The sequence below is a fragment of the Hemicordylus capensis genome, chromosome 2 (genome assembly GCF_027244095.1).
Source record: "Hemicordylus capensis ecotype Gifberg chromosome 2, rHemCap1.1.pri, whole genome shotgun sequence".
Lineage (NCBI taxonomy): Eukaryota > Metazoa > Chordata > Lepidosauria > Squamata > Cordylidae > Hemicordylus > Hemicordylus capensis.
The window spans coordinates 378,723,948-378,742,731 of record NC_069658.1 but is presented as its reverse complement, the minus strand read 5'-3'; the positions used below and the strand labels follow the sequence as shown (position 1 = coordinate 378,742,731).

The window sequence follows — 18,784 nt, the reverse complement described above, 5'->3', positions numbered from 1 at the left end:
CAATGTATGTGCACTCCTTTGGATCATGGCCAAAGGAAATTGAATTCCATTTTCTTATGCTTTTCTATGGGATAAAGCACATAAGAAAATGAAATTTTAGAGACAAATGCAACATTCAGCATTCAGGCTTAAAACATAGGATAGGTAATAGCTGGCTTGAAGAGGCACATATGAAAAGGATCTGTGAATTGTGGCTGATCACAAGTTGAACATGAATCAGCAATGTGATATAGGTTGTTTTTTTTTTAAAGCCTACTGTATTAATAGAACCAGAGCTTTCAAGTCACAAGAAACAAGAATTCTACTTTATTCCATACTAGCCAGTCCTCAAGTGAAGCACTGGGTTCAGTTCTGGGCGCCACACGTTAAAAAGGATGCAGACAAACTGGAACAGAGAGCAATGGAGATGGACAGGGGTCTGACAAACAAGCCCTGTGAGGAAAGGTTGAAGGAATTGGGTATGGTTAGCCTGAAGAAGAGTAGACCGAAAGGACATGATACCACTCTTCAAATAACTGAAGGATTGTTGCACAGAAGAGGGCAAAGACTTGTTCTCTGTGGTCTTAGGGAGCAGTATTAATTCTAATGGACTTACAGGAGGGTAGATTTTGGTTGAACATTATGAGAAACCTCTTAACTGTAAGAGCAATTTGACAACAGAACTAAATACACCCAGGGGTTCTGGAGATCTTCAGACATAGGCATGGCAGACATCTGTTGAGGATATCCTAGCTCTCGATTTTCTATATCAAGCAGGGGTTGGACTTTTTTTGATTAATTGATTAAGTGCTGTCAAGTCGGTGTCGACTCTTAGCGACCACATAGATAGATTATCTCCAGGATGATCTGTCTTCAACTTGGCCTTCAAAGTATTTATTGCTGTCGTAATTGAGTCCATCAGCCTTGCTGCTGGCTGTCCTCTTCTTCTCTTTCTTTCAACTTTTCCCAGCATTATGGACTTCTCAAGGGAGCTGGGTTTTCGCATAATGTGTTTGAAGTATGATAGTTTGAGCCTGGTCATTTGTGCCTCAAGTGAGAATTCTGGACTGATTTGTTCTATGATCCATTTGTTTGTTGTCCTGGCTGCCCATGGAATCCTCAAAAATCTTTCCCAGTACCAAAGTTCAAAAGCATCAATACGTTTTCTATCTTGCTTCTTCAAAGTCCAGCTTTTGCATCCACAGAGTGTCATGGGAAAAACCATTGTCTGAATGATTCTAATCTTTGTAGGTATAGACACATCACGGCATTTTAATTGATTTTAATGTTTTGTGCTTTTGTGTTGTTTTATTATTGTGAACTGCCCCGAGACTTTGGTTTGGGACGGTATAGAAATGTATTAAATAAATAAATAAATAAATCCTTCCCAAGGCCTTTATTGCAACCCTACCAAGTGCTAGTCTGTGGCATATTTCTTGACTGCTGGATCCTTTGCTGCTGATGGTCCTAAAAGACCTCTCCCATTCCTGTGATTCTATGATTTATCCATTAGGTTTGGAAGATTTGAGAACATTTAAGGCCAAGAAGTATATAAAAAGGCTGGAGAGCATGAAGTGAATCTAGAACTTGTGCTAAATGAAGAAGTGCCCGTCTCAAACGGAAGCAACACATCAACCTTTCCTTGTCTCCAAGCACTGAGTAGAAATTCTTCATATGCAAGTTTTTTTTAAAACACACACACACCATGACGACTTACATACAACCACGTAAAAATCCATCCATCCATCCAATAAAACAAAGCCCAGACCCTCAAAAATTTCACTGCAATTATTCAGTTCTGCACTGGGGGTCATGCTACAGTGGTCATGCTTTGTAGCATGATCGCTGTCATTCTTCATTTCTGAAGAGGCAAAATGGATGACAAATGCAGCCTCAAAGAAGGCTTGGGGACAAGTATATCTCTTACTTTCCTCATGATGTCCATGAGCCTTAATGTTTCAATCACACTAAAGTCATGAGATGCAATACAGGCAGCAGCAGCATCTCCTAAAGGTAACATCAGCAATAAATTGCTTGAAAAAGTGCCAGTCTAGATGTACCCTAATTGCTTGAAAACTGCACCCTAATTGTACTCAGAGTGCTTGAGTAACATTATTTACTATAATTCAACCAGAGTAGAATAAATTAAACCATTACTAGTATCTAGTACTAGATTACTAGTATCTAGTACTAGTATCTGAACTTTTAAAAAAATTAAGAATGCATGGAGCACTGAACAGTGAGAGATGAAACCTATGGGTGGAACAGACTACCAGGGCATCAAACCGGGTGTCTTGCAAGATGGCACTGAAAAAAAAACCCTTCTAACATTCCCTGGGTTGTGCTTATTAAGCAAATATCTTCACCACTGCTGGATTAGTTAAAGCACAATTGTTTCATATTACAATTCTGATACAGTAGCAGCCAGTACAGGCAGGACAGGGGGGCAGTAAACAAGTTGCAGGTGTGTCTTGTTCCCACTCTCCCCTCCTGGCCACTGCAGTCTGTCTTCCCTCACCTGCCACAGCCTTAACACCCAGAGGTGCTCTTAGGACCGGGCCACAGGGATCTGGACCAGTCCTCCACTGCCTGGCGGGGGGCATCCGAACGCTCCCCTCCATGAGTAGTGCCAGTGGCGGCCTGCTACCACCGCAGTAGTGTGTGGACGGCCTGGGGCTGGGCAGGGGGGCTCAGTGGGGATGGGGCCGCACTGCTGCTAGTGGCCATGCTTTGTGTGCTCCACTCCGCCGGCCCTGCAGGCAGGGCAGGGGTCTCGGTGCGACGGAGATCCTGGCTGCTGGTTAGGGGAGGGCAGCTGCCTGACTGCACATGTGCCCCAGCTCCTCTCTCCACCTGCCTGCCTTGTGCAGCCGACCACAAAACACAGGAACGCTGCTGCACGCGCTACAAGAATTCAGGGAGCAGTGGCGGCAGCAAGGCGATGAGCGAGCGTGTTGAAGAGCAGCTAGAGAGCTGGAGAAGGGGCCTGCCATCAGGGGCACAGGCATGCTCGGCTCTCCACCTCAGCAACAGCGGCTGCCTGCCAGGCACTGGACAGCAGGCACTGCCACACTCAAATGAGCAACACAACAGCCCAACAACCAGCTGAGTCAGTCATTAAGCTGGTAACTGTCTACTAGTCCTACTGTCTCATTTCTATTATACTGTGAGGGCTGGGTTGGGGTCTTGGGTGCGTGGGGGGAGAGGGCTGGTTTGGCTGCCTGTGGGGGGGAAGGGAGGGCTGGTTTGGCTACCTGTGGGTTGGGGTCTTGGGTGGGGGTAGGGCTGGTTTGGCAGGGGGGAAAGCAATTTGATTGGGATCCATTTTCCCCCTTGGTCCCTCATGATTCTCTTCCAATGTGATAGTGCATAACTTCCAGAATACATAGTTATTTTTATCCTCATGACAACCCTGTGAGGTAGGCTGGGCTGGGAGAGAAGTGATTGGCCCAGTGTCACCCAGTGAGTTTCATGGCTAAAGGAGATTTGAACTTGGGTCTTCCTAGTCCAACACAAGTGCTCTTGAGCATGTGCATAATGCAACTGCAGACAATATTCCATGCACATCAAGAGTCTAGAGGGAAGGATTAGGGTATGGGTGACGCAGTGCAGTACTGAGTTCTCCTGTTATACTGGGGGTTGGAGTCTTGGAGTGGCTGGGGGAATCAGGTGTGAGAGAGTGTGTGATGGGTCTCAAAGAGGGATCTGTTGCTTGCTTCAACTGTCTTCTGGGTATGTTTGCGTGTGGGGTGGCAGCAGCTTGTACTCATTCCCTGTTTCTGTTCAAGCCAAACCCCTCCTCAATCAAATAACATAGATGTGGGAAAAATGACTTTGACATTGTCTTTGACAATGGTTTGGGAAAGAAAATAATCTGATCCATTTTTTTGCAATGTCCTTCCTTCCTTCCTCTTTATTTCTTTCTCTTAAATTCTTTATTCATTTTTATTTTCCCTTCCCTTCCCTTCCCTCCCTCCCTCCCCTTAGAAATAGTTTGGGAGATACTCACAGGTTGGGATGGTGGGAGGATGCACTGGTTGCAATTCAAATAAATACTTAGAAAAGACCTTGCTGAGGCTTATGCCCTAGACTGTGTGTTGGATTGTGCTGCTGTCTCCATGTCCTTTGAAAAATAAGTTTCTCAGTATGTTGAGCACTCTCAAGTGTTACACAAAAGTCCAATGAAAAATTATTCTGAGATTCATTGGTGGCAGCATTCCCTCTAACAGGTAATTCCAGTTGTTGACTACAACTCCCAGCATCCCTAGCTGTTATGGTCTTTGGCTGGGAATTATGGGAGTTGTAGTCAACAACATCTGGGATTCCCTCTTAGATGGGACACTGATTGGTGGTGGAGTTTAGTAGGTTTCATTTGTCACCAGCTTTGTTGCAGTGCTCAATAGGGCATTATGCTGAGATTCATTTGTGGTGGTAGTTTAGTAAGCTTTTTATATTTATTTATTTATTTATCAATCAATCAATCAATCAATCAATCAATCATATTTTTACACCGCCCAAAACGTACGTCTCTGGGCGGTTTACAACAAGATTAAAAAGTAAAACATTAATTAAAAACAAAAGCAAAACAAAACAAAAATTTAAAAGCAAGAAATGTAAAACACAATTTTAAAATTTTAAAACAATATTCTAAAAAACAACATTCAAAACAATTAAAACAATATCAGTTAAAAGCCTGGGTGAAGAAATGCATCTTTAAGGACTTTTTAAAGGATGTCAGAGATGGGGAGATATATCAAGTGTGTCACCTGCTTTAATCCAATGTTACTCACTTGCAGGGTCCCAGTGCCTTTCAAAGACAGAAATTGATGAAGCTTTTCCGGCTGTGAAAAGCTTAAATGATGGGGAATGCTTAACTAGTTCAATTTCTGTCTTCCAAGTGAAGATGTTCTTCACTTGGTTCAGAAAGTTGTTTTAAAATAATGTGTGCGTCATGGTGTATGTGTATGTGTGGGATGATGATGCTTAAGACAGCAGCGGGGGGGGGGAGACGGGGGACTCCAGAGGCCTTTAGGTGATGGTGGTTGATCACCATGTGGGGGGGGCCCTCCAGAGGAGGGGGCCTCCAAAGACCTTTAAGTCCATGCGCCAAAATCACCTAGGTGTGCCCTTGTGAACACCAGCCTCACGGGCTGATGATTTGCTCAGTTGGGGAACCAGGCAAACAAAGAATGCTTCATCTAATCTTTCCAGTTCTGTGGCATAGGATAAGCTCCAGTTGCAACACGGCTGTCACACTAGAAAACAGATATATGTGCTGTGCTACACGATGCACAAGGTTGTGTGCATGTTGCTTACCTCAGTAATGTTCCAACATATTTTGGTGCTTGATGCAGGGTCTCCAATGCTGCCTCCCTCATCCCTGCCCCTTGCCTGGCAATGGCCCTGATATGTTTCATCCAGCCAGCACACAGGTAAACAGTCACACCTAATCCTTAGCTGAATTTCAGGAGGAGGAAGGGAAGGGAGTGGAAGTGGAGGTGAGGATAGTGTTGCCCACAGAGTTGAACTAGGGAGCCTCCTCTCATCTTCTCAGACTTAGCAACCAGGCCACCAGGTGAGTGGGTGGAGAGGCAGCCCCAAATTTGCCATGCTACACAGCTTGCTTCAGGTCACCACATGGCCAGGTCAGCCCTCACTAACCTTTACGCTTTAGGGAAGATCTGAACTTAAAGGAGTTACTGATGGGGAACAACGATCAGGATGGAGGATTTCTGATGAAAGAAGACTAAGTTAAGGTGAGGAAGGTGGAATGACTCTCACACATTCAGGGTGTTCACACGACTATCAAAAGTGGGGCTAGAGGCCTGCAACTCGTGTGAGCACTCCCATGTGAACCAGTGCTAAGCCCTCCAGCTGAGCAGTCCCACAGTAGGGTTACCCAGTTCCTGGACCCAGCTCCCTCCATGGTTGCCATTGGGAAGGAAAGTGCAGCAGCCCCATCACCCGTGAAGTGTTTGCCTCCTAGCCAGCTCTCAAGCCTGCAGGCTGGAATGGGCAAGGTGGGACTGCAGCACTTTCCTTCCCAGCTGCAACCATGGAGGGGAAGGGGGCGGACATCGCCTCCGCAGCAGCAGCAGCAGCAAGTGGAAGGAATGAGGCAGCACCAGGGCTGCAGCAAGGGGGAGACACCCCCTGCAGCAAGGGAAGAGACACCGTGGCATTAGAGGGCATGAACAACAACCAGTGGCACAGAAGGAGCGCCATGCCACAGTGGGTCATCCCTGGGCCGCTGCACGGCTTGCTTCGCTCCTGCTCTTGCTCCTTGGCACACAGCACACAAGGTCTAGCATGGCTGCCATCTGCAGCTGCCACCACCTTTCCCCACAGGTATCAGGGGTGGTGGGGGTGGTGCAGCCAATGCTGAGTGCTAGTTGCAGCAACTCTGGGAGATGCAAGGGTGTACAGAGCCTGACAAGACACAAGGCAGTGGTTGGTTGCCCCGCTTGCCCCAGGCAAAGGAGGCATCCACTTGTGTGCAAGGCCAGCGTTGACATGGTGGAAGATGAGGGGAGTGTAGGAGTGTACCTTGCACCTGAGCTACTTGTGGGGGGAACTGCACCAGCCTTCACCTGCCAATGATTCTGCTTCCACAGACAACACAACTGGGGTGAAAATCAGGGGGAATTTGCCTCTTCCCTCCGTGTGTGTGTGTGTGTGTGTGTGTGTGTGTTTATGTTCACGTTGGCTGTTACTTAGGGGCTGTCTGCCAGTTGCAGATGCTCCCTCCTCCCCTGCTGTCCCTGCCCCATAAGTAGGGGTAGCTTGGGGATCAGGACAAAGTTCACTGCCTTCAGCACTGCTAGGGGTTGCCAGGAAGGCGTTACCTGGCACCCCCCAATCAGGGAGCTACAAAGCAGGGCTGCAACTTCAGGGGAACCAACAGAGACATCTGAGGGTTCTCAGAGCAGTTGTGTTGGCCAACGATCACCCCTGGCCACTCAGGGGGCAGCTACTGCTGTCATGAGGGTATTCCAGTTTGCTGGCAGCATGTTGCGTAATGGGATGGGAGGGGGTGGGGCTAGAGGACCAACCATGCTGGCTTGGGCTTCCTACTCCAACACCCAGGCATGAATGGATTCCACGCTCTTCTTTGTAATCCTGTTTCCTTTAAAAACAGCCACTAACCATCCATTCTGCCCATTTAATCCAATCATGTCTTGGTCATTCTCCACTGGTCAAAGACAAAATTGATTTCTCAAGTTAACCACATTTTCAAACTCCCCAGTTAAGCTTTGGGATTCTAAGCAGATGTCATGAGATTTGTTATTCTCTTCCTTTTGCTTTCACTGCTGAACCCTACATCAAAACACATGTGGAGGCTACTCACACGGGAGTGCTAACGGAGCCCAGCCCGGTTTCCCCCATGTGTTTCCCCACTGCTGGGATCGTGCCCGGTCCTGGTGGCACCACGGTGGCAAATCCGCTTGTGGAGCCTCCCCTCAGAACTGGAAGAGTGAGCGCTCTCCTAACCCCGTTTTGCTTATCGTGTGTCCGCCGCGGCTGCTTGCAGTCTCAGCTGGCAGACTCGGGGGATCCCAATAATGGAGCTTCAGGGGGCGGGGCAGCATGGGGCATCCCAGCACCCCGACCCTCAGAGCTACCAGCGATCCACCCACCCAGGAAAGTAGGACTGTTCACCTGCGGGGAAGATAGGTTTTACCAGCTTTCCCCACAGCCTGCCCTCTAGTCTAGACCAGGGATTCTCAACGTGTGGGTCCCCAGATGTAATTGGACTTCAACTCCCATAATTCCCAACCAAAGGCCACTAGGGCTGGGGATTATGGGAGTTGAAGTCCATTAATGTCTGGGGACCCACACGTTGAGAAACCCTGGTCTAGACCTTCTCGCTGGCCATGAGAAGAGGCTCGTGGTCTTTCTATCTGGAGAGAACCTTTGGAAAAACTGGGCTAAATGCAGATTGGTGCAACTAATAATGACTGACTACATCTGAAATGACAGCTCATTTGTGAACTGTTCTGTTTTTGGTTTTCCCAGAAGATGAGAAGGCGGCCCAGGAACGTATTGGAATCCAGGGGGCACAACCTCATATGACAACAATACAGGAGTGGTTTTGGAAGAATACAGCAGACCTGGAAACAGTCTGAAAGGGAAGGGGGCTAGGGAACAGAAACACCTCCGCAGCCATCCCTGAAATCCTACAGTGGCTCTTACCTTTGGGACATGATTTTGAAGGCATCTGGAAGATAGCACTGGACGTTCTCCATCTGGAAGGGATCGGCATCACAGATCTTGTCATCCGTACGCCCGTAGTTTGCATTTTCCACCATGATGACATCACTGCCTGGGCAGCGCAGCTCAATAGGATAGCCCTCACATGCCAGTTCCCGCCGAACCAGGCCAAAGGGCAGGCCAGCACGGCTTAGACCTGCTGAGATAGGAAATGAGAGAATGAGGGCTTCAGGCCTATTTTGCCACTCAATCTTGAAGTTTCAGCTCATCTCACGATCGATTTCTGTAATTTCTCTCCATCCTTAGGTATTCATAGCACACACACAACATTAAACCACAGCATGAAATGCAGAATGTCACAGTTGTTTTCCCTATTCTGGAGCTTAATGGGTTACAGTAAGGGCCTGGCAAACCAGAATTTCCAGCTTTTCTCTCTAAATTTTCCACTCCCATACTGTGAGGCCTACAACTTATTTATCTACTTCTAAGTCTCTATTTTCCTTTTCAGTCTTTGAAGGAAGATAGTAGGGGGTTAGAATCCCTTTTCCCTACATGGTGGTATATCTGCATATGTCTGTATGTGGAAGTGTGCTTGTCCTGACACCACCCAAGAAGTAAAAAGAGATTTGGGCCCGTTTGCTAGCTCAAATCTCTATAAATTCAGACTAAGCTCTATAGACTCAGGCAGATGTGTCTTTAAAAACCCAGACATGTTTTTCATAAAGCTCTTGGCTCCCCGCACCACCCGTGACCCACTTTAGAGATAGCAGCTGAGGAAAGGGTCTGGGAAATGTGCTGAGAAAATTCTTTGCAATCCTTCTGAATCCTGTAAGGTTTTATGAGACTGGAGAGCTGGAGGTGGGAAGTAAACAAGGGTGGGGGGGAAACCAACTGAAAACTGAACATGGGCCTTACGGAGGTTCCCAGAAAGATGCATGCTTGAGCTTCCTAGCCAGCTTTATCGTGGGAGGGATATGGGCTAGGTGTGTACACGATTGCTGGGCCGAGAGTCCAGACTCCTGGATTCTGACACCAGCCCTCCTGTAAGCAAAGAGGACAAGGGCATATGGGCTCTAACCTCACATTAGATCTTCGGAGTTTGGGGTGGTGGCGGTGAAGTAGAATTCCTGAATTATTTACACCACCGTTACTGCGGTGGAGATGGGCTGTGGAGAGCTGGGACTGGCCAGCGCCTTCTCTATGCACTGGTGTCCCAGACAGGAGTTCATCTTGGCGCACACAGTCCAATCACTCTATGCCCTCTTTTGCTCAGGACTCAGATTCATCTTTCCTCCTCGCAGCCATTGCTGTGGCTTTTATGGACACCCCACGCTAAAGGGATCATTTGGGGGAGTGCAGCTACCTCTGACAGCTACATTTAGCAGCCTCAGATTTGTCTTTTTTTTTTAATTCCAGAAGACAGGAAGTAAGTGCACTATGGTTGCCTAGCAACTTCGTGGTGTGCTTCCCAGCTATACTAAAAGCTAGTTGGAAAATGGGTGCATTGATTCTCTAGTGCTAGGATGGCCTATAGGCTGCATCCCCTGCCCAAATTTCTCAAATCCCTATGTGGAAGTGTGCTTGTCCTGACACCACCCAAGAAGTAAAAAGAGATTTGGGCCCGTTTGCTGCCTATGCTCAACTGGGAGCATGAGGCACAGCACTACTTCTTACCTGACAGGTGCACCTCTCATGTCCTGGGAGGGGCAGCTGTGATGCTAAGAAGCAGCACCACAGCTTCTGCATAATCCTTCATAGGACAAGAGCGGCAGAAGCCAGGACCTGACAAAATGGCAGGATGGCAACAAAGCAGCAGTCACAGGGCTGAAGATGGCACTACTGCAAACTGGTCACCATGCCTGGGCAATCTGATGTGCAAGGCCAGTACTGAGGCACACGCCTTCCATTGGTTCAGTGCTTTTCCTGCTTCGGTCTGCCTGCTCCAGTCTTCCTCATGCCCTAACAGCATGCACTTTTAAGGGAACACATCTGTTTTGTGCCTCCTCGTCTTCCAAAGAGGAGGCAGGAAGGAACCGCAAGGGGAGCTGTTTGATTGTGTGGTCCCCACCTGGCAGAACACCAGCACTCCTCCTGGGCTCCTCGTACCGTCTTTGTATGCTGCAGCTAATCCCAGAAGAGGCCTGTGACTTCAGCTGCAAAGGGCAAGAGTCAGAGCCCCTAGTGGGGAGCATACATTAGTGGCACTCAGGGCTTTAAAGGGAGGCTAGAGAGGGGACTGGGAAGCAAGCATGTCGTAGCGGCTCTTTGTGTAATTTTTCTTTCCCCCTTGCTGGGTTAATGGAAGGGCCCTGTGGAGGCAGTCTGTAATTAAACCATTAGCTGAGTAACTAACTAGTACAGCCTGGCGCTGATGGTTGGGGGGTGGGTGGGCGGGCGGGGGAGCCCAGCCCACGAGCAGCTGAGAGAGCAAGAAAGGGCAGTTGAGGGTGGATATGCAAGTGGAGGACAGCAAATAAAGGAGGGATGAAAGAGTTTGGCTCCAAGAGCAACTGAAATGGGGCTACCAAAGCCATGGCTTTGCACGCCAGCGGCCGGAGGATAGTCTTATCTAAAGCAAGCCTGCTGAGCCTCCCAAGTGCATTTGGATGTGTTTGCAACGAGTGACGCTCAGGCACCTATTTGGTTTCAGGGCAGACAGTGGCAGATAACTGCAGGAGTAAATGGAGATTTCCCCAAATATCTTGAGTAATTCACAGAGGGACAGGGTTATGGGACACCTCTGCTTCCAGGTCCCGATTCTGCTACCAGCCTCCTGCTGTACAGCTGTTATCTCTGATGGAATGGAATCACAGGGTCTAGTAGTGTTACCAGAAACTATGCCAGTAGCTCAAAGAGTGCCAGCAAAGCATGGCAGCGACATCTTTCACGCCAGTGCTCCAGTAGTCCACTCTTCTGTCCCTTCTGCCTGGTTTAACTAGCAGGGCTGTCATTTCACTCCACAGCGGCAGAAAGGGAAAGGAGGTGAAAGGACATTTGCAAACAAGAGGGGGAGCCATTTCTGCTGCACATTGACTCACTGCCCTAGAGCTCAAGAGTTCCTCAAGAATTAGGCCCAGCCAAAATTGGTTGGGGCAAACAATGCCCCAGTGACTGGTTGGGGCAAACAATGTCTGAATACCTATTTAATACTTCTAAGCAGGATCTGGAGAGGAAAATCTCAAGAGCCTGCCTTTATTCCCTCTCACCAATTATGGGCTTGTCCTCTTCCCGCACCATTCAATTTTAAAAGCTGGCTGCTCCTGAAGTGGAAAAAATGTAGTTTTTCTCACAAGATACTGAGAGACAGTCCCTGACTATGGTCACATCAAGGAGGTGGCAAAGAGACAAAGGAACTGGTCAGAGGAGGTGGCAGGGAAAGCTATAATTATCATAGTTTGACTAATTTTTATTGTTCATTATCATGGTGTGTCTATTTAACACAGAATCCACAAAACGTCCTGCTCAAACTGAAGAAGACATTCTTCCACTGGGCAAGCCAGACATCACTTATCGTGCCCATTGATGCTCAAAAGGTGGATCACAGGAATCTTGCAACCAGTATGCCAGGCATTCAGCACTGGTGTTGATAACAATCTGGCATAACGAGAAAAGGAGAAGGGAATGGGATTGGAAGTTGTGTCCTAAAAGAAAAATCTGTTTTTGAAGGGTCTCCTTTGCAAAACATTTCAAAGGGACCTCCTCCTAGGCTAATAGTAGTTCCCTGTTTTGCCTCTGTCCAGGATAATCTGGAACAACCTTGTGAGCCAGATCCAGCCTTATGATGGGCAACAGACCCTCCCCACTCAAGTTGTCAAGTTCAGTCATTCAGACCATGAGTCAAGGGTCAGTGCAGACAACCGGCTTTGTTTAAAGCCATCCCCTGCCTATCAAAACCCATGTGGCTGATGCTTTGAAGCTGGACCCAAGCGCTGAGCAGTTGCCCTAGGAAGGGAACACAAAGAGGCCTGACAGATGAAACGCCAGAAGCAGCAGCCACAGCAGCATCTTGAAGTGGGAAGCATGGGACAGAAAAACACTGATTAAAAGGAGGCCAGGTGCATTATGGGAAATTCACCAGTGACTTTCCTACAGCCTTCTCCTGAAAGGGGGAGGGAGATCAAACACAGCAATATCCAGCAATATGGCCAGGTGTGAAATGGACATGGGTGGGAAATATGGGGGAGAGCACAGGGAACAACAGCACTGGGGTAGACACGATATGCACTGATGTTCACATGCCCTGTGAATAATACAAATGTTCAACAATACATGCAACAATACATGTGTATTATTAACATACAACTCTGCAGATTTAAGTAAGTCTTTGCAGCCATGTTGCACTGTCTCAGTTGTTGCACAGCAAGTGCATTTGACTGAGGGCAGAACAACATGAGCTGATGCTGCTCTATATCTCTTTGCCCCTCTTAATGCCTGTGACATGAGGCAGGCACAACAGGCAAATGTATCCTGTGATCTTGCCCCATCACATCCTGCACTGCGGCAGATGCAAGGATCTATGTCTCTCCTAAAGGAAGGGGCTGAGGTTTGGGCAAAGTTCTTGGGGTCGGGGGTGGGTCCCAAACTTGGTTTTGGGTCAGGGTAAAGTGCATTGCTGGTGAGGAAGAGTCCTCTCTTTCTTTTAACTGAAAGTGTCATGCTTTTGTCAGTGGTGGGGGCAGCAGCAGCAGCTCTTAAAGCATTGCTTCATTCCCTAGATTGGCTCCTGTTGGCTGCCATTTCTCCACCTCACGAGAATGCAACAAGGAAATAATGTTGCAGCATGACATTATGTCATTCTTGGTGCATTCTGAGAAACAAAATGGTGGACCCCTGTGGGTCCAAAGGGGGCCACCTTCCCGCCCCCCGGAATCATTCTGTGTCACGATACAGTATCACTGGCTACTGCATTTTGAGGGGGAAACGTTGATTGGCAGGAGCCAGCTACTGGGGAAAGTAACAGCACTTTAAGTCTTGTTGCTGCCGCCGCCATCGATAGAAGCACCACATTTTCATTTAAAAGAAAGAGCATAAGCCTGCCCCACCCCTGCTACCACCACCAGTCAAAAAGATAGCCTGCCCTGCAATGAAACGTTCTGTGAAGTTTGTGCTCCACATGATTGCTCCTGTTCTTCCCTCCCCCCCCCAACTGCCAAAAGAGCCAGTAAATTTGCCAAAATTGTCAATCCACGTTTATTCAGAAAAGCCCTAATCATAGTTGGTATGTGCATGTGGTTGCAGTATGGGCCTACATTACTTCAGGCAGATTCACAGTCACTTGTCCATCCTGCCTTTCTCAAAGATTCTGAGCATTATTTCAGTTACATAGCACTATAAATGGATAATGGTTAAAGAAAAAAGGTCCTTGCCCTGAGGAGTGACTACAAAATTTGACAAAGGAGAGGCAACAGGAGGAAGAGGGAGGCAAACAAGGGAAGAACAGACATTCTTCAGTTACATGTACTTAGCCTTAGTTTTAGCAGAGAGATGGCTTTGCCAAAGGCTTCACAGAAAAGGAAAAGCTATCAAAGCATCCCAACAACCAGGAACAAAACTGTATTTAGACTGTGAGCCCTTTTGAGACAGGGAACCAATTCCTCATACCTTTTGCTTTAATCACTTTTTTTGTTGAAAAATGTATGAATCAAAAAAAAGAGTGCCTTAGATACTGTGTAGCCCTTTGCTCTTTAATCAGCGGGACACACACGCAGGCTCAATGAGTGAGTGGAGAGCCCGTTGACACTCCTTGCAAATGCACAGAGCCTCCGTGGTGCTTAAGAATTGTGTCTATGCTATGGGATGCTTCTCCTATAACTCCCAATGGGGGAAACATTAAGTGTTTGTGCTCCCCTAATAGCCCCTGTTCATCCCTCCCTCTCCACAAACCCCCCAAAGCCAGTAAATTTGATGACATGATCACTACAGTGATGAGTTGATTATTAAGAGCCACAGAGCCTCTGCAAATTTGCAGGCAGCACTGACAGACTTTATACACTCATGGATCCAGGGTGTATGCCCTGCACTCCCATCAAAAGGATGCTGCAGAGTATCTAAATTAATACTACTACTACTACTACCACCACCACCACCACCAACAACAACAACATCATCTTAAACATTTCACACAAAACACAAGGAATAAGCTCAAGACTTGAAAACTCCAGCTATCCCTCTCCCGCAACATCAATTTAACTCCAGCTTTCAAAAGTTTTCCAGAATAAGGAAATCTTATAATGATTCTGAAAGATTTTCCCTGCTTCCACCCCACCCCATTCTTTTTCATTATTATTTTGCTGTTTTGAACAATTTCAGGGTAGGAAACAATTAGCAACACACAACCAAAACACTTAAATATAGTGATAATTTATTTATTCATTTATTTAATCATACTGTATTTATGTATCTCTAGGCAGTGTACACAATTTAAAACAAATAAAAACAGAGTAAAAACAATTAAAACAATTTCACAGAATAAAAAATTAAAACAATTTCATAGGATAAAAAACAATTAAACAGTTTAAAACTAATTGCAAGTAAAAGCCTGAGAAAACAGGTGTGTCTTGAGGGTCTTTTCAAAAGCAATCAGAGATGGATATTTTATTTATTATTTATTTGATTTATATACTGCCCTTCCAAAGATGGCTCAGGGCAGTTTACATTAAAAACAAAAACAAAACAAAACAATTAAATGCAGATTAAAATTACAATAAAAACTAAATAACATTAAAACTAAATATCATTAAAAGCCAGGCTAAAATAATGGGTCTTTAAGGCTTTCCTGAAGGCCTCCAAGGAAGTTAATCCTCTTATATCCATGGGGAGCACATTCCACAACCCAGAGGCCCTATCCCAGAGAAGGCCCAATCCCAGATCGCCACCATTTGCTGGCACCTGAAGACGGACTCCTCCTGACGATCTCAATGAGCAGTGGGGATCTTGTAGAGTAAGGCTTTCCCTCAGGTAACCCAGACTCAAGCCATTCAGGGCTTTAAAGGTAATAACCAGCACTTTGTACTTTGCCCGGAAACATATCAGCAGCCAGTGCAACTGTTTGAGAACAAGCATAATGTGGACTCTCCAGGATACCCCAGAGACCAATCTGGCTGCCGGATTTTGAACGAACTGAAGTTTCTGAACTACATACAAAGGCAGCCCTACATAGAGCACTTTGCAGTAGTCCAACTTGGAGCTTACCAGCTGGCAGAAGACCGTTTTCAGCTCATTCTCCAAAAGAAACAGACGAAGTTGCTGAATCAGTCGCAGCTGGTAAAAAATCGCTCCTGGCCGCAGCCTCAACCTGAAGCACCAGGGAGAGACCCGGGTCCAAGAGGACTCCCAAGCTATGAACCTGTTCTTTCTGGGGGAGTGTAACCTCATCCAGAACAAGAAGTTCTATCCCGTCTTGAAGATTATGACCCCCACCAATGAACACCTCCGTCTTGCTTGGATTAAGTTTCAGTTTATTATCCCTCATCCAGCCCATTACTGCCCGTAGACAGGCATTTAAGGGGCTAATGCAATTTCCTGATGTTGATGACAAGGAGAAATAGATTTGGGTGTCATCAGTATATTGATAATACCTAGCACCAAATCCTCTGATGACCTCACCCAGCAGTTTCATGTAGATATTAAAAAGCATTGGTGACAGAATGGAGCCCTGGGGGACTCCAAATAATAGCTTCTGCTTTGAAAAGCAGCTGTCACCAAGCTTCACCTCTGAAATGTACCCAAGACATAGGAGCGGAACCACTGTAAAACAGTACCTCCTATCCCCAAATCCCTCAGGCGATCCAGAAAGATACCATGGTTGATGGTATTGAAAGCCACTGAGAGATCCAAAAGAACTAGCAGAGTCACACTCCCTCTGTCAATTCCCTGGTGAAGGTCATCTATCAGGCCAACCCCATAGCTGACTCTAAAGCCAGTTTGAAATGGGTCTAGATAATGCTTTTATTTTGACAGGGAGCATATTCCAAAGCCCCAGGGCAGCCACAGAGAAGGTCCAGTCCTGAGACATCACTAAACAAGCCGGTGGCAAACTTAACAGGAGATCTCCAGAATCCAGATGATGTCAATAGGCAGCTGGGTTCATGACAAAGATGAACAATTGATCTTACATAAGGCAAAAGTGCAGACACAGCTGGAATTCTGCATACAATTCTGGTCACCACATCAACCAAGATGATCAGGGCCTAGAGCACCTTCCTTATGAGGCAGGGCTACAACACCTGGGGCTTTTTAGTTTAGAAAAAAGACGACTGCGGGGAGACATGATAGAGGTCTATAAAGTCATGCATGGTGTAGAGAAAGTGGATAGAGAGAAATTTCTCTCTCATGTACATAACACTAGAACCAGTGGTCATCCCATGAAATTGGTTGCCAAGAAATTTAGGTCCAACAAACAACGTATTCACACAACGCATAATCAAGGATTGCTGGTCTTGTGGTAGCAACCATTACTTGTCCCCATAGCTAAGCAGGGTTGGCTCTGGTTGCATATGAATGGGAGACTAGAAGTGTGAGCACTCTAAGATATTCCCCTCAGGGGATGGAGCCACTCTGGGAAGAGCAGAAGGTTTCAGGTTCCCTTCCTGGCTTCTTCAAGATAGTACAAGATTTTTAGGAGAGGAGAGCTGGTCTTGTGGTAGCAAGCATAACTTGTCCCCTTAGCTAAGCAGGGTCTGCCCTGGTTGCATTTGAAAGGGAGACTAGAAGTGTGACCACAATAAGATATTCCCCTCAGGGGATGGAGCCGCTCTGGGAAGAGCATCTAGGCTCCAAGTTCCCTCCCTGGCTTCTCCAAGATAGGGCTGAGAGAGATTCCTGCCTGCAACCTTGGAGAAGCTGCTGCCAGTCTGTGAAGACAATACTGAGCTAGATAGACCAATGGTCTGACTCAGTATATGGCAGCTTCCTATGTTCCTATGTTCCTAACTTGTGGAATTATCTGCCACAAAATGTGTTGGTTACTAGTTTGGATGGCTTTAAGAGGGGTTTGGATAACTTCATGGAGGAGAGGTCTATCAACAGCTACTAGTCGGAGGGCTATAGGTCACCTCCAGCCTCAGAGGCAGAATGCCTCTGAGGACCAGTTGCAGGGGAGTAACAGCAGGAGAGAGGGCATGCCCTCAACTCCTGCCTGTGGTTTCCAGGGACACTGTGTGAAACTGGATGCTGGACTAGATGGGTCTTGGGCCTGATCTAGCAGGGCTGTTCTTATGTTCTTATGTAACATGAAGGTCTTAACAGACCAGGCCTTATAAATGTAAAAGTACATAAAAGAGTATATATACCTTATATACCATTATGATCTCAGAGCAAACAAAAATGCTTTCTTGTTTACCATCCAATGCCATGACTGGGCAGCAAAGGCACACAAAGAGGTGTCAGTGCACCCCCCCCCAGGCTGTGTGTATCCTGCACTCTTTGTCACAGCACTGCACTGGCACAAGAATTACTATAGGGTCCAACTTCAGTATCTTCACAATCTCTGAGGCGGATCTCAGGAGCAGCCACACCAGGCTTAAGCAACCAGGCCTGTCTTGGCTACCAGGATCCGTGCAGATCCCAGCGCTGCTGTGGTGTTAAACCCAGCGCTGAAGCCCAGCTCTTAGCCAAGGTTAAGGGCACAAACTTAACCTGCTTCCCGGGATTGTTTGTCCGCGTGAGCTGCCTGCAGCACGTGCTGACACAGGAACAGGCGCTTAGAGCGCCTGTCCCTGGGGGAATCACCCAGTGCACTGTGCTCTGCACGTGATTCTCGGAGGCCAGATAGTATTCTGTGCTGTTTCTGGCAGCACTGGCTATGTGGGCGCACTGCTTGCATGCCACAGGGGCTCAGAGCGGTTGTCTGAGGAAAAGTAGTTTGAACCCTGCCTTCCTGCCTGTCCACGCACAGGGTCGTGTGAATAGCCCCACTGTGTCACAAGGTCCCACCCTGATGAAATGGAGCCCCTTCTTTCCTCTCCTCAGACCCTGAGGTTGTGAGTTAAGGGACTGGAGTCCAAATCAAGTCCTTGATTCAGGAGCACGAGCAATGCTCCTGAATCACTGTTGAGTTCTTTCATATTCAGGCTGACCAAGGACCTGGGAGTATGAACTAGGTAATAGGCCAGAGAATGACAGTCAGTTAAAGCAAGGCCCTTTGTCTTTCCATCACTTGGTTATATTCAAGACAGCTATTGTGCAAGCCAACACAGTAAGGCAGTGCATGTAGGGCAGTTACCTACTGCCATGACTAGCAGAAGTAAAACTATGCAAAGTAAGCAAATATATACAAAAGTGCTCTATTTGCATAATTCACGCAGGTCACTACAGGATCCAGCTCTTCAGTGCAAAATTTTGGTTCAGTTTGTGATTTAAAGAAAAAGAAAAAAGCACAAAAGCAGAACCCTGAGCAATTTCACAATTATGCAACTCTTTTCCACTAAATATTTGCCACAACATCAGCCTGGATATCTTCAAGAAGAACTTTTTACATAGGCTGTGACAGCTAGAACTAAGCATGTTACAGAGTGCTGTCATCGCATATGGTAGCTGAATCTATTTTAAAAAGATGGTCCTTGAGGTTTCAGGCTGCAGCAGTTTAGATATTTCA

General features: G+C 46.9%; 1 protein-coding gene across 9 annotated transcripts in view; it reads right to left on the bottom strand.

Moving 5' to 3' along the window:
- ADGRL1 (adhesion G protein-coupled receptor L1) overlaps positions 1 to 18,784 on the bottom strand; it is a 184,042-nt gene that overhangs the window by 84,781 nt on the left and 80,477 nt on the right. For 5 of the 9 annotated variants that reach the window (XM_053299307.1, XM_053299297.1, XM_053299300.1 and 2 more), the window contains exon 3: positions 8,173 to 8,389. In XM_053299307.1, the coding sequence (XP_053155282.1) occupies positions 8,173 to 8,389 (217 nt within the window). Of the gene's footprint in view, positions 1 to 8,172; positions 8,390 to 9,105; positions 9,143 to 9,268; positions 9,471 to 9,553; positions 9,582 to 18,784 lie in introns of those variants that run through there. The other 4 variants (XM_053299306.1, XM_053299305.1, XM_053299301.1 and 1 more) reach the window with 4 other exon arrangements.